General features: G+C 50.4%; 1 protein-coding gene across 2 annotated transcripts in view; it reads left to right on the top strand.

Moving 5' to 3' along the window:
• Nucleotides 1-23,994, top strand: part of PCDH19 (protocadherin 19) — a 56,409-nt gene extending 32,415 nt beyond the window's left edge. For both annotated transcript variants that reach the window (XM_040090513.1, XM_040090512.1), the window contains exon 5: nucleotides 22,763-23,994. In XM_040090513.1, the coding sequence (XP_039946447.1) occupies nucleotides 22,763-23,352 (590 nt within the window). In that variant the 3' untranslated portion in view covers nucleotides 23,353-23,994. The remainder of the gene's footprint in view (nucleotides 1-22,762) is intronic.
• Nucleotides 23,995-24,226: the final 232 nt, after the last annotated feature.

The raw sequence follows: 24,226 nt of genomic DNA, 5'->3' as shown, positions 1-24,226 counted from the left end.
GTGGTTTGGTGCTCTGGCGCGGGGGAGCCTCAGGGCACTTGGCTATATCTTGAGATAAGCTGTAGCTGAGGCTCAACTGGAAGCCCCACTGCTAAAAGACTTAAGGATATGAAAACAAAATGCTGTGATTATGAACTGGTCTTCAGCTGTTTAACTCAATTCATGGTAAACATCATTAAATGCCTTTGTTGTGCTGTCATAAAAGAGTCAAACGGGGGAGAGAGAGTTCTTGCCATCTGCGCCACCGAGTGTGGGATTTTTCTGGAGACAATCTGATCGCTGTATTAATTCTCGATAGAGTCTGTTAAATGGCCGTAGTTAACCCTGTAAGACTCCACGAGGAAGGGAACACAGAGGTCACCTACACATTCCACACTGCCAGCCACACTAATTGGAGAGGGATGGCATCCGCAGTGATAATGTATTTCCAGACAACCCTACTGTGGCCAAAGATGAAAAAAATTAAACATTTATATAACTGTACAGTGGCAGTTTAATTCTCTGCGGACCAGCACCGTGTCAGAGAATGCAGGCTGATAGCCATCATTTATTATTCTTCTGTTACAAAGAAATGCTTTTTCATTTCGATCAGGAGAGGGTTTCCTAAGATGCATTTGTAGTAAGGGATGACAGTAGAAGCAAAAATGTTCGTAATTGATTCCCATCCTGGTGAATGGTCTGAGCAACATCTGTTAATTTTTTGTCACATTTCTTCAGCAAAAAACCCAATCTCAATGGACTGCAGATAGGGTTTTACAGGGATTACATTTCTGATAAGTCTGCGTGCTGGCTCTGATAACAATGCAAATAAGTTAAAGAGGCTGAGTTGGAGGCAGAGCTCATCGGAGGAGGAGTTGGATGGAAGTAAATATGATTCAGTCCACTGTAGCACGAGCTCCTCACTGCATGTAAAATACACCCCAAAAAATCCGGTGTGTTTCCAGAAGGTGACTTCCGAAGACAACCTGACTCCTGGTCCTGCAGTGTCCGAGGGGGTTGGTGCTCCTGTGGCTGGTTTATTTTTGGGAGGAGAGCAGCATGCCAGTGCTGCACTGCCATCCAGCTGCACCTGCAGACAGGTGTGCCACAGTCAGCTCTCTTGTCCTGTGGGACCCCCACTGTCCTGTGTGGAAGAGCTCGGGGTAGCCCTGTGGCGTTACCAGGGTGCTGGTGGAGCTGTGAGGGGAGCAGCACAGGCGGGGAAGTGAGTGGTTACTGTCACAGAAGCTGAAAAAAAAAAAAAGATTAAAGAGTGTGTTGCCTGAGCTGATTTGTCAAACAGGGGCTGCAGAAAATCATCAGAAAAATCAAGACGCTGAGATGATGGTGATAACAGCGGTTCCCACATGATTAAAGCGATGGTTGTGGGTTGGTAATTTTTACCTGATTTTGGGCCAGAGTGGCAGGATTGGGAGGAAACACAAGAAATTCATTGGTGAGGATGTGCAGGACTGTTGGCTGACTACTGCTCCAAACACAGAATCCTTTTCTGTAGAGCAGCCTGGCAGCTCATGTACCCATCCTCTGCTTTCTCTTGTTGTCCCTGCCCAAACTGCATCTCATGTAATCCCAGAGATGGGGTGGGGCACTGTTGGAGTTTGCTCATTGATGGTAATGATCTCCTGGCTGGAAGCCTGGCGTGGTTCCCCCGTGGCCAGTCTCTGCTGGGCGTGAACTTCAGCTTGTGGCACCACGAGTCCTTCCTGAGTGGACAGCTCTCAGACTTTGCCCCAATGATTTGTGAGTCTTTATCTTCTCGGTGGGTAACCCTGGATCTGCCCAGGCAGACCCTGGCTGGCAGAAATCCTTGTTGCTGGGTAGTAGAGGATGATCCCTCTGTGGTGGCTCAGGGTGGTCACTGTGGACCTGTCTGCCCAGCCTTTGCCTGCTGAGATTTCCTGCAGAGGAGGTAGGCTTGGATGGCTCCAAGCTCCTTTGTCCTCTCAAACCAGTGGCACCAGTGGTGAGTACTTAGGCGTGGGAGCCCCAGGTGGCTGCTGGTGTTTCGCTTTCCTGGTGCTGCTCAGGGGTGGGAGTGACACCAGCTGCCAGTCCCCCTGGCAGGAGCCCTTCCTCCTGCTTTGGAAATGACTTAGATTTCCAGAAGAATGGCAAACCATGGCATGGAGAGCGTTGAGCTTCAGTGGGTAGCAGCAGGTCATCAGAAATACTGCCTGGAGCTCAGCCACATTGCGTATTTTGGAAGCAGGACTTCTGCCCAGTCCCTCTTTACCTCAGGATCTTAATTATTGATTATAAATTCATCTGATGAAAAGATGGCTTTAATTGCTGTAATATGTGCCCAATTTGGAGTTCATTACAGCCCAGGATTGTTTTCCTTCCCTTGCTAATTGACACCAAGTGGGATGCAGAGGAAGGCGGGCGCTGGTGCCGTTCCACCTTCCGCGATTGCCTGGCTGCCGTTTAATTGTTTGTTTATTTGTGGAGGTGTTGAGCGCTGCTGGAAGTTTATGTGTACTCCCTTCCTGACGACGCCCTCGGCTGAACTTCAGACGGATTTTCTTTGAGAGAGGGGTGTTTTCAGGGTGGCTGTCGGATCTCAGCGATGCCTTGGGGTGGCTGGAGAAGTCTCCTGGAGGATGGGGTTAAATCCTGGGGTCCCCTTCGTGACTTGGCCTATTTCACCGCAAGGCAGTGGTGGATTTTCTCCATATCCTGGTGGACCCGTGGCTCGAAATCCATCCCTGGAGGAGCCCCTGATTTCCAGGAGGAGCTGGAGCGCTGTGGTGCTGCCGGGCAGGGCCCCACCAGCTCGCTGCCCCTGCGGGCGGAGGTGTGGGATGGCCACGCTTGCGGGAGCTCTGCTGCTGGGTTCACAGCTCCTGACACCTGTTCCTCCCAGCAACACGCGGAGATCTCAGCGTGAAATGTTTTCCAGCGCTGCAGACTGTGGTGGTGGTTTTCCCTGGAAATGGCAGTGTGGACCAGATGTTTCGCAGGGTAATTGAAAATTCCATTTTATCAGAAAGCGTTTGCTGTCAAAAAGTTTTATCTTTACTTCAACAAAGAGGTTGATTAGATCCCTCAGGACCCGAATTAGCATCTTTGAGGCTAGATGCTCTGTTTTGTGATTCAGGTAGTTATTCCTCCCTTGGTTTTGCTCATACTGGTACTTTTTTCTTTGAATCCCTTTGCCCTCTTCCAGTCGTAGTGTTTGTGCAGGTTTGGCTTGTTTTCTTTGTGTGGGTGTGCAGAAGCACCTAGATGTGCTTAAATGTATTCTACTGCCTTTTTCACCTTGCCTTGAGCGAGAGCCATTCTCGTACTATGTAAGTTTTAGGAGCTCTTGCCAGCACAGAAATCAGAAAGGAAATATTTTGAATATAAGTTTTTTAATGTTAGAAGCAACAGATTTCACACTTATCTTCGTTCCCGGTGCTGGCCAGTATTTTAGCCATCAATTATGGAAAGAAAATCATTGGTCCGATGAAGCAGTGATTCACTGTTTAAGATAAAAATAAAAATAGAAAATACAAAAATAATAAGCACACACTAATCATTAAAAAGGCAATGTTAGAAATAGTCACCACAGCCATAAAATAGTGAAAAAGCTTTAAAGTCAAAATGAGAGGGTTTTAAGCAGTGTCAGTAATGGATCTCTACAGAGAATTGCTTCTAAAAGCATCACTTCCACTTTTCTGGTGCCAGATCAGCAGTAAAGGTTCGCGTGAAATGTCATCTGGAAAGACCTGATCCTGCATGCATTTCCACATCTGTGTAACTTTTCTCACAGGGGAGATTTAATTGTATCTGAGTCCCATAAACTCCAGCAAGATGAAGGGTTCTTTGAATAGAAATGGGTTATATTTAAATAGTTACGTTAAGTCTTCTTTATACTATCACAGTATAGAGATAAGATTTGGATGTAAAGGAGAAATGGGCCCATGGTATTCACTGAAACTCTTCTTGCTGGTTGCATCCCGAATTACTCAGATGTATTGTCATTTAGGGGATTGGGTTTTATCATGGAATATTCCAATTGGTTCTTATGCTCATCTCTGTAGTACCTGGGTGTATTTCAGATGTGAATTCAGAACATGACTAATGGTATTAACTGGAGGCAAACACAGGTATTAGAAACTGTTGATTTTTTTAAGCTGATTTCCAGCAGTCGTTCTACCTACAGCCCCCTTTCACTCTGCAGAAAAGCCTTTCTGTAGACCTGCATGTACATAAAGACCTAAGTGACATATTGTGGGGCTTTGGAGGCTGCATTTCTCTGGAAGTTTCTACAAATTAATAAAGGCACCTACTTTCTTGTATTCATATATGCAGCACAAGACATGAAGTGTAACATTCGTATGTGAGTGACAGCAAACCCCTTAAGATGGATAAATGCTGTAAGCTTTCTTTTCAGGGCAGTGTCAATTATTACAGCTCCTGTGATTTCTGTATTATTGCACGGCTCTGGTAAAGCAGCCTCAGTGAGCTCAGTGGTGCTCCTGCAGTGGCCAGCCTGGAGGGAGCAGTCAGCTCCTCGCAGTACTTGGAAAGCCCCGACAAGGATTTTCCTGATGAGTGGGTAAGCTGGTCTTTGGGAAGAGGAGTTGATTGTCCTATGATTCCCACACTTTTAAATGATTGCGTGTTGAGCACTAAGTCAGCTCTGTGTGGAGGTTACTGATGCTTTTGTCCACTCTCTTTCTCTCCTCCCCAAGCTGCTGCTGATGTTGGGACTGTGGAGGGGAGCAATATCTTTTGTTAGACCATTGAATGTAACTCAGCTCCTCCTTCGGAGCGTGATGTGGACAGGCAGAACTAGACAGAGGGACGGTGGCCCCACCTTGGGGCTCAGCTCCCTTCACCTCCGTGCTGTGTGGCAGCAGAGCAGGGCAGCGGTCACTTCAGGAGGTTTAATCCATGCACGGACTTGCTGGTTGCATGCTGTCTTGCTGACAGACAGATCCCTCGTGCTGCTCTCCCTTGGCTTCTCAGTAACGCTGAGCACAGCTTGGAGAAGTCCTTGCTGGAAAGTGCTGGAGGGCAGGGGTGATGCTGAAGTCATCTCTGTAGCAGTAAGTGAAGCCAGTCCCTCTCTGCAACAGCAGAACTAAATAACAAACAGATGTGCAAACCTCCTTTGTTTGCACAAGCAGCATTGTTCTATATCCCACATTCCTGGCACTCTTCCTTCAGTTTTCAGGTTCCTTCAAAGATAGCTCTTGCAGAGTCTTCATCACTGAGGTTACTCCATTCAGGGTCATGGGAGTTATAACCTTTAAATCCTCAAGATTTTTCCCCCTAAGCACAGAGAACTCTCACCAGATGTGAACATTTTGGCAACTTGGAGAGGAAAATTAAAACTTGAATCCATGCCCTGTTGTGTTGGTTCGTAATGGATGAATGATCAGCCCAGAAATTTGGAGAGTTTCTACTGTTTTATTGTACTTTTTAATGAGATTTTGTCAAACTCAGTCATTGCTTACCCATATTTTTGCTGGGTGACTGGAGAGCAATTTACAGGCGATGTGAAGAAGAGGTATTTCAGATTGGAGAATTTCAGCTTCTATTTCTGCTTGGGTTTGTTAACTGTTCCTGATCTCCAGCCTAAGGGGAACCTTTGCAGAGAAGATCTTTGTCTCAGGGTTCAGCTGAAGATGGGGTGTCTTTAACCCTGGCTCTTCCAAAGCCTCCTTTTCCAGAACCACTACGCCGTACTTGGACTTTAAGATATTTTAAGATAAATAAACAGTTCAGGCAAGCTTTGTGGCTCCCTTCTGCCTTATAAACAAGTCAAAAAAAGGCTCACATGGCCTCCTTTCCCGCTTTGCCAGTAACTTCTAAGGAACTTTTAACCCTTTCCTTCTCACAGCAGTTAAGACTGGCAAAGTGGTCAAGGTAATGGCCATCAGATTTCACAGTAGGGAAGGTATATGAATAAAACCAAACCTTCTGCTAACGCAGCAAGCCAGCACTTCCCAATCTCCTCCTGTAATCAATCTACATCGTTAATGACTCTGAAAACAGACTGAACTGCTGGGGCTGGCACCGGGAAACTTGCATTACAAACTAACCATCTCTTATTAACCTTTTGGTGTTTCCTTCACAACACTAATTAGAGCCAAATAAAAACTACTGTTTGTGAAACTCTTACGTTAAAATATAATTTTCAGAGAAAATATGGTAAACTGCAGAGCTCCTGTTTGCTTGGCCTTTCTTTTTAATTATGATAGAGGATGGCTGTTACTTGTTTAACAGAGGCTTACATGATTAATGCTGCAATGTTACTGTAATTAAAACAGCAAAAAAAAGATGTGATTGGGGCCCGTATAATTTACAGACATCTCGGCATTCTGGTGGCAGAGCTGCTCTACGTGTTGCAAAGAGGAATCATAAAAATTTATTCTAATTAAAATTGCCAGATTGACTAAACAACAGGTGACTTATGTAACTTGAGCGACTTGCGCTCGGGGTGAGAAATCATCTAAAATCAGTGAATTATACAAAGCTGCCTATTATTCTGCTAAATGGGAAAGTGTGTGCTTACCATGGCAACCCGCATCAATTTCGCAGCCACTGGAAAATACAGGGCCCTTTATTAAAGGGATAATCACCAGGAGCAGCGCAGTGACCCCGGCGCTGCGGGGCAGGGACACGGCCCGGCAGGTTCGGGGCAGCTTTTTGGGCACGGGTGGGTGCCAGCGGGAGAAACCCTGCCACGGTACCTGGGGCCTTCGGGTGTGAACCAGCGTCTCCAGAGGGGCTGCCACAAGATGGGTGCCTGTTGTTTTTCCCTCCAAAAGGCGGTGTGATTGCCTTCACGCGTGTGGTAACGATAAATCATTTGGACCTCTGTTAATTAGGCTGTGCGCTGCAGGGAGCTGCGGGGCAGGGACCGTGTCTCCCCTGGGTGCAGGGGAGGGAGCCCACCCATCTCCAAAACACGGTGATATGGGCGAGTGTCTGAACTGCTCCAGCTCCTGCAGGTACCTGCTGAAGGGAGACACAGCCCTGGGTTTGTATGTAGGTTGTTTTACTAAATGATCTGTGTAATAATATATAAGTCAAAACTCTGTAATAACTGGCACCAAACAGCAAAAGAGAACTCGCAGCTTTTATCTGTCTTGAGGGAAGCGCTGCCACTCAAAAGTCGTGAGTGCTATGTTTTATTTCTCATACAGCATATATGAATGTAAGACTAGATAGTTTTAAATGGGTCACAGAATTATTAAGAGGTTTGGCAGCCATTCCTCCCGGTGCGTGCAGGTGCATGGGGAGCGGGTGAGCTGGGGAGCGGGAGCGTGGGCTGTGCCAGGCTCTGGCTGGGTGTGTGTTGCCTTGGTGCAGTCATTTCCCCTTCCATCCTGCACTTAACCCCTGCGTCTGTTTGGAAAATAAGTTCTTTATGGCAAGTGTTATTACAGACCTGTGTTAGTCATGATGTGTATAATCACGGTCCGCATAACATGGCCTCTATTTTTGCTGAGTGTCTGTAATGGTAGTGATCAGTTTCCCCACTCTCAGCATTAGCTCTCTTAGTGTTTTTTATTTTTCAGCAGAAACCCTTTTTTGTGCCATTTTCCTTACTGCATTTCACCCTTTTTCAAGTGTGAAGAATGACCTGCTTTGTAACCAGCTTCACTGGCTACCAGCACGTTGTGTTTTGTTGCCAACATCCACAGCTGGCTGGGGGTGCTGGCACATGGCAGCAGGTGACAGACAGGTGGTCACCGCTGTGTCACCTCACCTTTGGGCAGTGGCAGTCACACCTGGGGCAGGGCAGGGGAGCTGGGTCGAGATGGGTCAGGCTCGAGGTCTGGGTGTCATAAATGGGGGAACATCTGGGTGTGTGGAATGACTGCTTGTAGTGAAACCAGAGCTTTATCCCAAAGAAATCCTGGGTTAGCGTCAGTCCCTGCAGGAAAAGCAGTATAAATTGAAGTGCAGGGAAAAAAAAAAAAAAAAAAAAGGAAAAAAAAGATGAAAAACCCCCTCTCTGAACTGAAGCAATAGGAAATGAAAACTGCTGAGATATACTGTCATGTGGGTAGTGGTGCTACCAACCTTGTGCTGCAGTAATTACCTCTATGCATGCAATTTGTGCTCGGCTACGACTGATTTCCCACATCATCCGGTGCCCAGGCTATATTCAATCAGTCCCAGCTGGAGAAAAGTATCTTGGATCATTTGGTGAGATTTCACCACAGATGCTACCTTGCATCCTGGGGAAGCACCACAGAGCCGCCCTGGCACAGGGCTGGAGGTGTGGGGACAGTCACAGGAGGATCCCTCTGGCCAGGACACAGGGTGCCACGTCCTGTGGGGTGCTGAGGACCTGCAGCTTCTGACACTTCCTGGGGAGAAGACTTGGCTCTGCTGGGTGCATGCTGGAGAGAGAGCAGGTTTTGTGGTTGTTCCTGCGCTGTTTCATGTGAAAAATGAAAGAGTGAAGAGTGTCGGTTGGGAATTTTTGTGAGAAGCCAAGGGAGGTGGGTGTCCTCATCTCTTGCAAACCAAAATAGGTCGAGCACTTGATTTCCTCTGACTGCTTTGGAAGTGTTGGCTTCAGTAAGAGACGAGGCAGAGGAGGAGCTGGTGCGAGTTCAGTGCGCGGCGCTGCCTCGCCTGCTCGGGCACGTTCCCAGGCAGCTCCTTCAGTAGGCAAAGAGTTCCCAAGCCAGGCGAGGAGCCTCCGGATTTGCCCCAGGAGAGGAACTTTCTCGACTCAGCTACCTGTGATCCTGGATTAGGTACAGCTTGGTGAGAAGTTAGAAAGGGGCAGCTCTTGTGTGGGAAGAGGAATTTGGCTAGAGACCTGAAGTTGAAACTGTGCCTAGTAGCAATTCAGGAGCTGTCAGAGAAGGTGTTTTTTTGGGAACAGTAGCTGGTATAAATACAGGAGGGTATAAATACCTTTGAGGAGGGTCAGGCACACTCAGGGTGTGTCCTGGAAGGTTACTGTGTGTATACTGGACTTTGATTTGTTTTTAACTCTCTGTGTTTACCACTCCATCATCATCATCATCATCATCACAGAATGGTTTGGGTTGGAAGGGACCCTACGCATCATCTGCTTCCCACTCTCCTGCAATGGTCAGGGATACCTCCCACTGTCCCATGTTTCTCAGAGCCCCATCCAGCCTGGCCTTGGACACTTCCAGGGGTGAGGCACCCTCAGCTTCTCGGGGCAACCTGTGCCAGGGTCTCACAACCCTCACGGTAAAGAATTAATTCCTAATGTCTTATCCAACCTGGGAGTCTAAAGCTATTCCCCCTTGCCTTATCCCTCCACGCCCTTGTCAAAAGTCCCTTCCCGTTCTCCTGTAGCCCCTTTATTTGTTACTTGTGCCACTGCTGCTGCTGCTCGCCAGCACATTTCAGTGGGAGCTGTGTGCTCAGGCTGTCCTGCGGTGTGTCGTGTGGCAGATCCCAGGGAGCCACCCCAGGAGCCCAGGAATGCCGAGAGCCTCGCAGCGCTCACCGGGTGACTTCCGTGTCCTGCATCTGTTCTGACAGGCGCTGCTTTTGCAGCTGCTCTCTGATGAGTTTGGGTCCCTCAGATGCATTGATTTACAGACCCTTCCTGTGCAGTACAGCTCTTCTCGATGACAGGCCATGAAGCACATGATAACTCAGCAGCCTAAATTATTCAGGCAAATTGAATGTGTTTGGCTTGTTCCAAACTTTTGTTTCCTTTCAGTGCTGTCAGGAGCACAGGTAGCCCTGATGCTTGTACTGCAACTCATTCAAGTGCCAAGGAGACATAAACAGCTCAAGTATAACCCGTGTTTTACCTTGTTTGTCGCTTGCTTCCCCCTTGCCGTGCTTTTTCTGGGCACTTCTGTGCCTCATAAAAATGTTTATCTTGCACCTGCGGATTGCTCCACTCTGGTACGCTGCTGGGTTCTGGGAATTCTCCACATTATGTGGTGGAAAAGCTCCTGTAAAATCCCAAAACAATTCTGTGTCTCTTCCACCCTTTAATGGAAGTATATGCACTCATGCAAATATTTTGACCCATTAGTCATCACTGTAGGATCCAGAAACCTCATCTTAATGAAGACAAGTAATTAAAATTAACAATTCTACCTGCAATTCCCTCATGGCCTGACCTCTGCTTTGTCAGTCTTCCTCCATTGTCGCTAGGTGGATGTGTTAAATTAATTCACTGTAAAAATCCACACAAGCCCTTCTTTGGGCAGCCTTGCCTTGCAGGGACCACCGAGCTATGGCAAGCAGGTGGAGAGGAGATTCCCTGTCAGTGCAGACATGTCCCCTGGCTTTCTGGACACTGTTCAGGAGCTTCTGGGTATAGGAGAACAAATTGGCTTTCACCAAACACGTGTCTGGAGATTTAGGACCTCACTCAAAGCCTTTTGAATCCACCAGGTTTCTTTCAGCTGGGACCACTGGGCTTGAAATAGGACCTGAGAGAGATGGCATCCTGGGGGCACGTGCTCTGAACCTTGCTGGAGACGTTGATCATCTAAGCCTGTGTTCAGAAGTGAACCGAGGGAAAGAGCTCTCTGCTGCTGAGCATCTCCCTAATTCAGTGAGCAAGACAGAGCCTCGGGAGATGGAGGTTTGCCTTGGAAAATTCCAGCTGCAAATGAGATGCATGATTTTAGGAATTAGAATAATTACCCCCTGGAACAGGTTCCCAAGGGATGTGATATATTCTGTATCACTTAGAGTCTTTAAATCACATTTGCATGTTTTTCGGGGAAGCGTGCCTAGTCACTCAGAGTGAAGGGCTGTGCTTGAGAAGTGCAGCGTGACAGGGCCGAGCATCCCGTGCTGTGCAGGGGAGCAGAGCAGGGAGTCACCGTGGTTCCTGCATGGATTGAGCTCTGCAGATCCCTGGGACACTGGGTTTTGGCACACCCTCCAGAAGAGTTCATGACTGTCCCCTTGGCTGGTGCTGGCGGCTGTGCAGGAATGTGCCGAGCTGAGCAAGTAACGCTGGGGATGATTCAGGAGTGAACTCCTCCAGCCAAAATCTGCCTTCTCTTCCCAAACACAGGCAGTCCCCTCCTCTGAATCAGATGTCCCCAGGCACTGTGCAATCCTGGCTGTATCAGTGTTTCCAGGACCTTCCCTCCCACCACTCCCTGAGTGATGAGAATATTTTTGAAGATCTCATTTCCTGGCCTTTCCCTTTCATCTCTCAAAACAGCAAGTAAATGAACAGCCCTTTAGTTTTTAGTTACTGCACTGTGCCCAGTGAGCTATCAGAGGCTGTTGACAGTGACTTTTCTCTGTTCCATGCTCCTGCCTGCAGGATTTGGGGAGGTAATTCATTTGGTCCTGGTGCTTTGTCAACTTTCGGCAGTTGTAATTGCCTAATGATCAGTGCTGATGCTGTTGTTAAGCCTGTTAAAACTTTGTCCTGCTGAACAGCCAGACTGTGCCTGTCTCATCATGTTGTGCCTGCTGTGCAGACTGGGGCTGCCTTTGATTCTCCCACCCTGGCCCCATCTTTGGCTGCTGCTTCCCACCCACCCCAGGCGCTCCCGAGGGGATGGATGGATGCAGCAGGGTGCTACCCACACTAAGGAACTGCACCTGGAGTTACAAATAGCTGAAGGATAATCCCACAGAGAGCCAGATGCTTTCCAGGATGAATCCCCTCTCGCCTGTGCCGGCCCCGAGGAGCCTGGAGCTGGTTGGTGAAGGTGGCCTGGTGTCTGTGCCCTGGTGGGGTGGGTGCGAGCAGCTGTCACTGGTAGGACACTGCTGTTTAGCAGCCTGCTGCCATTTCTGCTTTTCCATCTCTCTTGTGCCTTTTCCACCCTCGTTATAATTTTTTAGGGCTCTAATTGGCTGCGTTTCACGCCATCACCTCTTTTGCTGCTCATCCGAGGTGCCCAACTGGCTGGTGCTGTCTCTCGAAGCCCCTGTCGCTCATCCTCGCCTCTTCCGAGGCTGTTTTCTAATGGCACACACTGAACATTAGTGCATTACCATCTCTTTTCCAAGAACAGTCTCCATCCACTCTTCTCTCGTCCCCCAGTGCCTCATCCAATTTAATTAATTATACTTAGTATATTACGCATCCTGTCAAAGTTTTTCCTTTCCGAGGTTTAATGGTTTTTTAATTCTAATGCATGCTGCATGTGTAAGTGTTTCAGCAGCGAGGCGAGCGTGCAGTGGCAGGGAGGCAGCACTACATCCCTGTGCCGCAGACAGCCAGGGTGGGTCCCTGTGGAGAGGCTCCAGCAGAACTGCTGCAGGACCGCGCTGCCTGCCGTGCCTCTGCACCCTCCTCCTTGTGCTCGGGGGGGAGAACCAGGCTGCCTGCACTGCGGAGGGGCACGCTGGGCTGAACCCGCTCGCCCGTGGTGCGTCCCTGTGCAGGGGAGCCCCAGCGCCGGCTGCGTGCTCTCTGCGGCTGCAGCCCCGTGCTCAGCTCCGGGGTGATGAGCTTGACTCTTCTCCTTGTGCTAACTCTGTCTGAAAGCACCAATTACATCAGTCATTTCAGCCCTGCTTTCTCCCTTTGAAGGAGGGCAGTGTTGAGGATGTGGTGGGGACTAGACTAATCAGGTAACGCCGGCTGGGGCTGGTACCCATCGCTCTTTATTTCCCAGTGACGCTTAAAAGGTTTGGTCAGGAAAGCGGTTCAGCAGGAATGACTTTGTGGGGTCTTATACTGACTAACTTTGGGTATTTCCAGATAAAACCTGCTCAGACTAAGAGGGCTGTGGGTTGGTGGTTGTTTTTTTCCTGCCTGTCAGTGTTGCAAAGTGCTTAGGTTTTGAAAATCCAGCTGGGCTCTGTCTGTCTGTCACACCATCACTAGGAGTAACGATGCCGTGGTGCAATTTTGCTGACAGCCCTGTGAACTGGGGCCAGCAGCCAACACAATCCAGCCTGACCTCGGGGCAGTGCTGCAGGAATGTGCCTCGGGAAACCAGAAATCCTCGGAGGCTGTGCTGGCAGGAGCTGGGGTAGAGCTGCAACAGCCCATCCTGGGGAGCAGGGGCCTCCGTGCCTCTCCGGGCATTGGAGCCGCAGCGAGGGGCGTGTGGGAGGATCCCAGTGTGGTTTGCAGACCCCCAGGTGGGACTCAGAGTCACTGCCCAAGTGCCTGTGGCTTGGCAGCAGCTTGGCCAGGAGGGCTGGAGCTGTGGAGCTGACTGCTTTCCTTGCACTGCTTGTGCAGGTCATGAAAATACAGCTATTTTCCATTCCTCTTGCTCTGCCTCTGGCTGCTCAGCTGACAACCCCAGACATAATCCAGGGCTCGTTCTCCATCTCAGCCCCATGGTTGTGGGGCCAACAGAATAGGATGGGGTGGGGCAGGATGGGACCCCAACTGGATTGCTGGAATGGAGCTTGTCCATGACTCACAGGTAAAATCATTTCCCCAAGCTTATAATGAAGTTTCAGATTTAACTGTTGACCTCAGAGTAGTTTTACGTGCATGTGTATCTGCCCGCTGGATTAATGAAGGTAAACTTAATTGCCAGAACAAAGTTTTGTCTAATTAAATGCATCAGATTCTCAGACTCTGGCAATTCTGTCATCTCTTCTGTTGGCCCTGGGGCCACAGCTGGCATTTCCCTGGTATTTCCCTGGCATTGCCATGATTCCTCGCTGGTTTGGAGCTGGAGCCTGCTTTGAGCCGTCTCTGTAGCTCCATGGCCATGCTGAGAAAACAGGAGTGTCCCTGTGAGTCATGGTGCTGGGTCAGGCTCTCCTGAGTGCTGGACAATGCAGAGCAGCTTTTGCAGACCTGTCCCTGTGGCTATCCCAGATCCCTGTGGGATTTTCTGACGCGCCTGGCCCCCTGGGCAAACACCTGGTCACGGTACATCCCTGCACTTCAGAGTAAAGATCCACCAGCGTGCAAAAGACCCCATGCTCATCTGAAAAAGACTTACACTGGAGCACCAGGGAGGGGATAATGCTGAGCTCCAGGGTGGAGGCATGAGAGGTCAATGTCATGATGAGAGATGGCCAGCAACCAACGTTTCGGTTTTTAAAGAAAAGGCGTAAAATTCCCTAGCTCTTTCTTGATGATGGGGAACGCCCCATTGTGCTGGGAAGCCTTCCAGCTCCCTCCACTCTTCAGAGCTGCACACTTTTTAGAAAGTACAAAGAGCTTCTCATAATGTTTTGCCTTGTGGGTACGTCTATGATTAATTCCGTGTGAGCATTACTGGTGCAATAACAATACTGAAGGTCCTAAAACTGAAAAAGGAAACACATTTGGCTCGTACTTCATACACAATCACTTACACTTAAGCTATTGATAGCTGATTGGGATCTGTAGACTGCTGGGCTGGTGCCACTGGGTTTCTGAGCGCGTTCAATGGCTGGAACAGACAGCGAGGCTGTAGGTTTTGGCAAGCTGTAGGTCTCATTAGTCAGGCTGACTGTATCTGACACGAGAGATTCCCATCCACCAAGATGAAGCTCACTTCCCTAGGCTTTGGCTGACGTCCCAACAATATTTACATGAAGGACAACAGAGGATCAGTGTTAGATTAAGGCTGTGAGTTTCCAGTAGGCAGACAGTTAAATATTCCATTGAAATACTCTTTTGATTATTTAGATAATAATGAAGTTTATGCATGTCCTTGAGAAATCTGGGGAAAGGCAGTTGTTTTATGCTAAGCATGCAAAGATGTGTTTAATCTTGATAATAGGAGTAAATTATGTATCAGCGTTTATAACCTCGGCTCCTTTATTTCTCACTTGTTGTGTGGAGCCACCAGAAACCTCGCAGGGAAGGGGGAGCCGTGCTGGGCGGGAGGAGGGGGCAGGCAGCCTCCCCAGGCGCCCTGGCCTTCACATCCCTGTGGGAACAGGATCGGGATGGCGTGTTCTGTTCTGTCCTGGCCAAGGGAGGTGCTGGTTGAAGTAAGACATTAACCGTGAGCCCCCTGAGGAGAGGGCAGGGATGTGCTCTGATGGGCACGGGGCCAGGAGTTGGCCCAGTACAGGCAGCCAGGAATCTCTTTTTATCTCCTCCAGCTGTAATTTCTGTTTTGTTGGGTTTTTATCAGAACCGTTGAGTTGCCGTTTTCTGACCGATGCCTGATTTTTGAATAGGTGAGGGTAATAATTTGATTTATTGCTGACATTGGAATGTGGCTGCGTGGCTGGTCCTGCCTTACCCTGACAGAATATGTGAATTTTCTTTGTCTGTGACAATAGCAGAGAACAGTAACCTTTGGATTAATTTGTTGTAGCAACTAAAGTCCCATTAAATGGAAGGCAGCTGGTGTCAGAGGCATAAACTGAGACAAAGTTTTGCTCTCAATTGTGGGAAATGTGTTTAAACAGACTAGAAATGTTTCCATCTCTGCAGGGTATAATATACTCAAATGGTTGCATTAACATGAAAAAGGTATAAGGAAGAGTGTCTTTAGGACAATCCCTCTGTATCCAGAGCTAATGAAATTGAATTCCAGTAATGAAGTCAGGGGTTGTGTTCTGCGCCCGTGCAGGCGGCGCAGGAGCTGCCATCAGCATTAATGGGAGCCGTGCCCACGAGTTGTGGAGCAGTAATGGCTCGAGATGGAAGAGGTCCATCAGAGCCCAGAGTGCTCTCCTCTCTCTCCCAGGGCTGGATCCCACATCCCAGACCAGTTAGGATGCTAATGAGCCCTGTATGGAGGCACGAGTAGTGGAGTTTCGGAGGTGAAATCCCCGCCGCTCAGGGGCCAGCACGAGCTCCACGGACCACTTAAGAAAAGGATTAATTGGAGTTTAAATGGTGTGTTCCGCCGGCCTTCTGAAAGGGAATTAATTTTTCCATGTGAATGAGGTGGGGATTGGCCTGCGGTCCTGGATAAAGGGGAGCAGCCAGCATTAAATTACATCCTAGCCCATAATACCTCCTGGGTCTGACTTGGCTCTAGCGCATGGCATACCCACACTCCAGCTCCTTCTGCTGATCACCCTCCTTCCACTGGCCTCCTGCTCATCCCAAAGGCATCCCCAGAGAAAATCCTTTGCATCAAGTCTGTCCTTCCCCTGTGGCTTGCAGCCAGCCAGGCACCCGGGCCTGTCTGTCCCTCGGTCCTCGTTCATAAAACAGGGACAGTTCTGCAGAAGAGAGGGAGTCACTAATGGCAGTACAGGGCAGGGGAAGAGGTGAGTGGGCCAGCTCTTGGCTGGTAGATCAGTGGGAGTCCTCAGCATTTCCTGGGAGCTGAGTGTGTCTGCAGTGGTTGGGAACAAGTCTGCGTGCACACCTCTGCTGACCGTTCCAGGAGCACTGCCCATGAGCTGCACGCAGCCGTGGGTCCTTATCAGCAGTTGCCCAGTGAATTAATCTAAATCACAGCCCTTGTTTCATTAAAATAATTCCAGTACTTTGTCCAAGCACTGTTGACCTTCTGTGTTGGGACAGACAATCCAGGATTAAAAATGCAGCGTTTTTAGATTGCATAAATCCTGAATAATGGTGAAAGAGAGGAAAAGAAAGGCTTCTTGTTGCTGTAAAGAGCATTTGTCACTGTCCCTGGTTATTAGTATCCTCTGAGCATTGTGCAGGGGAAGCCACGCCAGGATTACATTGCTGCATTGACTGGAGGTTTCTTATTAGGAAAGGCGAGGAAGGCACTGTAAAGCCCATAGGTCAAAAATATAATACACTTTTCCCTACCTCCTGTTTCCTGATATTATGGTATTAGAGGAGATAAGGGAGAGGTGCAGAGTCTTAATTTACAAGCAAATGATGAGCCATGGCTGGGGACTGTTTGTATTTTGCTGGAGCTTATTATTTTATCTGGAGTGTAATGCGGTGGATCACTGCCCCGGAGCCGGGAACAGCCACTCCTGTTGGGCTGGAGGGATGTGGGCTCCACTGGTGTGCTGAGGGTGCTGGGCGCTGCACAGGGGCTGGGGGACAAGCCTTGCACCTTGTGCATGCACTCCTAAGAAAATGAAGGTGCTGGGAGTTGACAAGAAACCCCGAAGTAGCTGGAAGAGGACTGTTAAATAATGCCGTTGCGCATTGTCCATGAAAGATGGCTAACCATGAGTAAACATCCACAACAGTGTTTGATCCCTTCGTGTTTACTATTTATTCATATTTATTATTCATAAATTCTGTCACAAATGTTGGGCCCGCACCCCAGTGAGACATTTGCATTTTATTTTAAGTTTGATTCCCCCCCTCCCAGCCCCTCTGTTTCATGAACTGAGATTTAATGATTTGCTTTTCCACATTGCTCCCGTGCTGGCTCTCCCTGGTTTTCCTCTCCTTGTTTCAGGAAGAGATTTCTAACATGGAAAAGTGATATTTGAATAGATTCCCCTAAGGCAATCAATTTACTTCTAATTTGTCTGGAACTAAGCTTTTCTTTGTTGCAATGAGAAAGGATTGAAACTGCTGTAAAATTTATTAGCTTCCAGGAAGATTTTGAAATGAATTTTTTAATGATCGTGCTGTTTGCTGTACCCAGGAGCAGTGTCATCGTGATTACAGCATAATCACACGGTTGCTGAAGAAACGCCGAAATGTGGAGGTAGAGCCAGGCTCCTGCACGAGGGGACCTGTGGCACCTCCCAGGTGTGGGCACGCCCAGGTACAGGCACCGTGATCGGCGCTGCCGCAGGGCTGGGGGCTTTGGGCTGGGGCTCACCCCCCCGTGCGTGCCCCCAGCAGGATGGGATTCTTCCAGTCGCTCTTCTTCTCCCCTTGTTTTTCGTTTTCAAGCAACTCTTCTGCTCCTCTTCCTTGCTGCCCGTGTAATAGCACAAATGAGCTCTCCTTACTCACCTCGGCAGAGCTGCTCTGACATGGATTGGATTGAACTGAGCGGCTGTTTGGAAATGGAAACTCCAGGGACTATTGTCATCGCCCAAATTGCGCCTTAGATTGTATAACAGCACATGTCATCTGGCCATTTATCAGGAATATTACATTCCCAGGCACTTGCACCTTGCTACGATTTGACTTTGTCTCTTTGGCCGGCGCTGCAATTCCACTGGAGATAATTCAATTGCTCTGGGAGCTGATCGGGCACCTCGCGCACCCGCTGTGTGTTGCTCTGCCGCAGGTATCTGGGTGCTGGACAGGAGACTGGAGGATCTGTACACCGTGGGCATCCCTTAATTCCCCCTATAATGAGGGAAGAGCCCGTGCTGCGTGGAGCTGGAGCTCTTGCTGCAGTGCCCACCGTGTGTCCTCGGCCAGCTCCTCTTGGGCTCTGGCTTTGGAGCATCCATCCTGTGTCCCTGCTCTTCTGACCAAGAGCCTGTGGGAATGGGAAGTGCTGAGGGTCTTGGCTGGGTGGGAGATTTTTATCTCTCCCACCAGGTCTTCCTGCAGCTGCTGCCTGGCTGAGACCCACAGCAGCTGCCTTTGTGCTGGTCTTCTGAGTTGCAAGTGGAGCTCTCGTTTGAAATCTGGAGCTTAACATGGATTTTGCTTTACTTGTTGAGGAACTTATTTATTCCAGAGGTGGCTGTGGATTTTTATGTTATTTCATATTTGCTATGCAAGAGCTTATGTTTAGTAATGACATATTTTTTCCTGCCAAGTCTGACTTCAGAATAACTGCTCACCTCTTGATAAAAAGGCTTCTTCCAGGATGTTTTGTACCTGGGAAACGTTTTAAAAGTGACCCTGCCCTAAGGTGCTTTGAAAAAAGGTTCTGGATTTGTGCTGGGTGAGGGCAGTCTGGCTGAAACACGGATATTGCTGCAGTGGGACGTGCACATCTCTGGTACAGCAGTGCCCATGTCGGGCACTTGCCCTTGGGCGAGCTGCTCAGCATGTCTTTGGGCCACATGGGTGCCCCCACAGGTGTCCCCACAGCCTGACTGGCAACTGAACTGTCCTCTCAGTGTGTGCAGCATCGTCAGCTCCTTAGAAAGTGCCTGGTCATGCCCTGAGCCATGGTGGTCTCCATCCCAGGGCTGTGCTGTTCTCACTCCCCAGGCCATGGTGGTCTCCATCCCCTGGCTGTGCTGTTCTCAGTCCCCAGGCCATGGTGGTCTCCATCCCCTGGCTGTGCTGTTCTCACTCCCCAGGCCATGGTGGTCTCCATCCCCTGGCTGTGCTGTTCTCACTCCCCAGGCCATGGTGGTCTCCATCCCCTGGCTGTGCTGTTCTCAGTCCCCAGGCCATGGTGGTCTCCATCCCCTGGCTGTGCTGTTCTCAGTCCCCAGGCCATGGTGGTCTCCATCCCCTGGCTGTGCTGTTCTCAGTCCCCAGGCCATGGTGGTCTCCATCCCCTGGCTGTGCTGTTCTCAGTCCCCAGGCCATGGTGGTCTCCATCCCCTGGCTGTGCTGTTCTCACTCCCCAGGCCATGGTGGTCTCCATCCCCTGGCTATGCTGTTCTCACTCCCCAGGCCATGGTGGTCTCCATCCCCTGGCTGTGCTGTTCTCAGTCCCCAGGCCATGGTGGTCTCCATCCCCTGGCTGTGCTGTTCTCACTCCCCAGGCCATGGTGGTCTCCATCCCCTGGCTGTGCTGTTCTCACTCCCCAGGCCATGCTGTTCCCCAGCCCGTGCCAGCCTGGTGCCTTGGGGCCCCTGGGGCAGTGTGTCGGGATGAGGCGCTCACCTCACGCAGAGCAGTGCCACAGCTCAGGGGTCACACCCTGCTTTGCCCCTCCGTGGATCCCCCTCTCTCTGCCTCTCTCCAGGCCGGGTCAGGCAGCAGTTCCAGCCTGCTCAGCCCCTGCCAGGAGCTCAGGGGTGGGGAGCTGCCCCTTTATGCTGCCAGGCACTCACATGTGTGTGTGGTGGTTGTTACTTGGGCTTTGCTGGTGCGTCAAGAACATTTTGTCAGTGCGGACAGTAACAGTTGTACCGACTAGGGCAGGTCTAGGGCTGTAAAAGAATTTCCTGTTCTATTTCTGATTGTTGAAGTGGTGAAAAGCAAGGCATGGGTGCCGTGCTGTGAGTGTGAGTGTGAATGACCCTCCTGGGTGAGTCAGGCTGGGATGCCAAGGGCAGCGCCTCCTCCGCTTGGGGCAGGAGGAGGATGCAGGGACCAGCCCTGGGGTCAGCCACTGGAGGAGCTCAGACCCTGCTGTTCATGCCTTTGGATCTGGGATAGCAGAGGAATGGCGTTTCTGTGTATCAACAGGCCTTGCTTGAGGCGGTAAAATAGTATTTTGTATCAGCTGCAGGGCCAGGACAGTGATGGATGGATGGGTAGCTGAAGATCACCATTCTGCCATGGAAAAGAGGCCACTGCTGGGGGCTCTATGCTGGTCCTCGTGTCTGCTGCCAGGTCAGCGCTGCTCTGGGCAGCCTAGACACACGTTGTCCCTGAGAGCAGGATGGTTTCTGGCTGCAGGGCATGGTCTCAAAGCTGAGATGTGTGCTGAGCGCAGAAGCAGAGTGACAGGATGTGCCGTGGAACTACCTGTTGTCTCAGGTTTGTGGATGATGGTGACTTGTGCCCCTCTGCCTGTCAGCCTGGCCTCGTTGAGACTTGTTAACATTCCCTTCCTAATACAAAGGATTGGAACAGTATAATTAAATTTAAATGCTTTCCAGCACTTTTCCTCCCTGCATTTCAGCTGCTGCAGGTTCTAGACAAGCATTGTGGTGTTCAAAGGTGATCTTCTCCCTGGCACAGAGGCACCGGGCCAGTGCTCTTTAATGAACTGCTCTTAAAGCACAGGTGCCTTTCTAGGCTTTTACTTGCTGTGATCAGGGAAGTCCTGCAATTGTTTTTAGGTGTAAAATATGCCAGTTTGGAATAAATGGGTCAAGGCAAGACAAGCCTGCCTGTGCTCCCTCTGGAGTGAGGTTTGCCTTGGCTGTGGCAGTCCTATGGATTTGGGGCTGAGCTCTGCTGCTGGGCAGGGAAGCACAGGCTCCCCTGTGCTTTCCTGTGCTGGACCAGCCAGCCCAGCACGCTCCCAGATGCAGCCTTTCATGTTTGTGGAGAGACTGAAGTGATGTGTGCTCCAGCAGCACGCCCAAGGTCACACAGCACAATAAATCAGTGTCTCGTCGGGGATGAGAATCCAAGATATTTCTGTAGCCCCTCCAGCCATCACCAAGTCCTCTGCTATCACAGCCAGACTACACAACTTTGTATGCCTGTAGCACCCTTTTGAAGTTAAGCAGTGGATAAATAGGGAGACAGCAGCATTTTCTGGGCAGTTTTTCTTTTATTCTTTCTATTTTGCTCAAGTACTTGAAATTAACAGAATCAAAGTATAAGATCATGGGGTTTTAGAGCTCGGTGCTGGATGCTCTGTGTGTAGGGCTCAGGGCATCCTTCTCTCAAGCTGCTGTAAAGGCAGCTGCCAAAACCCAGACCTCCTCCCCTCCACCCAGCCCTGTGCTCCACATCACTGAGTTGCTGCTCTGATGTAGAGAAAAAGCTGATGTTTTACCCATATATTTTTCAATTAATTGGCTTCTTCTCTTTTATATGAAAAAAAAAAAAAAAAAAGCCTTTCTTGATTTTTCTTTTTTTTTTTTTTTTTTTTTGAGGTCTGCCTTTTACTCGTTTATTCTCTGTAAAGTGTTAAGCTGCTCATATTTTGGCGCATTGTGTTATGTGCCGAGAATTTTTATCAGCCGCCCCGGTGCTCGCATGTGGTGGAAATACCAATGTGTCTGAGGAGCGGAGGTTATGCACACAGATGTACAGAGCATCAGAATGAACGGTTTGCAGACGGACGGGAAGGAAACCCGGGCTGAGTCTGCACCTTGGCCGCCTTCGATCCACCCGGCCGGCCCCCGCCGGGCTTGGGCTGGTGTGGCTAATGGCATTAGGGCTTTAATGCTGCTCCGAGTGTGGGTAGGTTATGGGAGGAAGGAGCCACGTCTTTGCGTGGGGGAAGGCTGTGCTTTATGAGGGCCAGCTGCAATTACGAGCTCTTATCAAATGAAGGAAAAGCCGAGACTGAAAAGCGGCCAGGATCCTGCGGTGTTCGGCAGGAGCCACGGTCGGATGCTCAGCAAAGGCTGGGCACGGTGAAACTGCTGAATTTGATTCCCAGCTCTGCACTCGGCTGAGCCTGGCTGCCTCCCCGAGCCCCAGTTTGTCCATCTGTGATGTGGGGGTGAAGCTGGGCCATCCTCTGGGATTGACTGACAGTGCAGGAATGCAGGCACGCCCCGGGCACGAGGGTTTGCGCTCGCCGGGGGCCCTTGGACCTTGTCGTGGAGGGCCCTTGGAAAGGGTTAAACCACCAGTCCATATTTCAGCACTGCAAAGTGGTGCTGGGACGACAGCCCCGAGTCGAGAGAAGGGATCTTTATTGCTCCTGTATGAATAAAGCCCCAGCACTGGGAATGACACATTTAATCTTCAGTGGAGTGGACAATCTTGGAGATTTATAAAGCCTCTGTTGTGTGAGAGGTCAGTGGGGATTAAGCAACAAGTTAAAACACACATACACAGCAGAACCACAAAGAACCTTCCCTCCTCCCCCTTTTCTTTCCTCCCTCTGTTCCTTCCCCTCTCTGCAAAAAGTCAAACTCAAATGTCACGTCAAACCAAGCTTAAAACATGGTGGCTCTTAGCACTGGTCACTAAACCCAGGAACCGCTGGCTCTGAGGGCTGTGACACGCGGACAGCCGTGTTGTGATGGATTTGCTGCCGTCGCTCCTTCCTCCAGGCTTCTCTTCTGGTGGTGACAGGTGACGCACAACCTATTGGGAATTAAACTGCGAGCCTGTAGAGCCTTAAACCCGGTGGCTGTTTGAGGCACGGTCGCCGCTGTTTGGGGTAGGACCGGCTCCTCTTCGGGAGGGGGGCGAAGCTCCGTGCCCGGCTGGGCGCGGTGTCCCCCAGCCCCGGCAGGCTGGCGGCTCCGGGCGCTCCCCCGTTCACCGTGCCTCGTGTTTTCTCCCCGCAGAGCAGAGCGAGGGGTTCCACTGCCGGGAGGAGTGCCGCATCCTGGGCCACTCGGACAGGTGCTGGATGCCCCGTGGCGCCGTGCCCAGCCGCGCCAAGTCCCCCGAGCACGGCAGGAACGTCATCGCCCTGTCCATCGAGGCCACGGCGGTGGACGCGGAGCCTTACGCGGACTGCGGCGCAAAAAGGACCTTCGCCACCTTCGGCAAGGAGGGCGGCGAGCCCCCGGCCGAGGAGCGGCTCGCCAACCCCAAAGGCAAAAGAACGGTGGACTCGGCCGCCTGCAGCCCCAAGGTGAGCGGCGCCGTCCGTGAGGCCGGCAACGGCTGCGAGGCCGTCAGCCCCGTCACCTCGCCCCTGCACCTGAAGAGCCCCTTGTCCGGCAAGCCGGCGGCGCCCTACGGTGCCGGGCACTGCGCCGGCAGCCGGGACCGGGAGCCCTTTGGGAACAGTGGCCCTTCCCGGCCCACGGAGGCAGAGCCCCGGGGGGCGGACAGCGAGGGCGGCGGGCAAGAGGGCAACCCGCTCCTGCAGGAACGCCGGGAAAAAGACTCGCCCGGCGCCCGGCGACTAAAGGACATCGTCCTCTGAGCAATGCTCGGTGAGAGTAAGATGGGGATATGGGATCGCACGACTCCCAGCGCTGATTGTTTTTATCGCTTACCAATGTTTCACAGATTGCTGTATTTAAAAGCTTTCCCTAAATGTATTGTTTATAAATGAAGCTATCGTTAATGTGACAATCCCACGTGTCTCGACAGGCGGTGGCAGGGGTGTGCAGCCGGAGCGGAGGAGCCGGTGTTTTTCTTTTGCCGGGAGGCGGCGGGTGGCGGGGGGCAGAGGTCAGACTCCCCCCTCTAGTCCTCAGGAGCGCTCGGTGTCCCCTCCTCGGAGTTTATATATTTTTATATATCTCAAAACCAAGATAAATTTCCATTCCTGGAGAGAATTGAGTGGCAAATTCCTTATTCGGACATCTTTAGTAACCACCCCCGGCGGTTTTGTAGTCTGGACAAAGTCGCGGCTGCTTCTTGTGTGGGACTGTTCGGAGTGGCAGTCGGGTGAGTTTCTGTTCAAATTCACCCAAGCACGAGGTCGTTTGTATTTTAAGGTGTTGGTGTTTTGCTATGGACACCCCTGCATTTATGAATCCTTTTGCTGTCACATACTTATCTGTACTATTATTGTATTTGATATTGCAAATTACTGTATGTCTAGTGATGGCAAAAGGCTTTCAGGCTTAAAAAAAAAAAAAAGAATAAAATAATAATAAAAAAAAAAAAAAAAAAAAAAAAAGGATCACAATCATCTTACTTAAACTTTGGGGAACCTGAACCTGCAGTTTGCAGCCCCGGTGGAGCAAGCGCTTCCTCCAGCCCCCACCATTGCCTGCAGCCTCCCCCGGCTCCTGCAGGAAAATGACAGGGCATTATGGGAAGCCGTTTTTGGGGAAATCCTGCCTGGA

This window comes from Hirundo rustica, chromosome Z, assembly GCF_015227805.2.
Source record: "Hirundo rustica isolate bHirRus1 chromosome Z, bHirRus1.pri.v3, whole genome shotgun sequence".
NCBI classification, from domain to species: Eukaryota; Metazoa; Chordata; class Aves; order Passeriformes; family Hirundinidae; genus Hirundo; species Hirundo rustica.
This window is presented reverse-complemented; position numbering and strand designations above follow the sequence as displayed.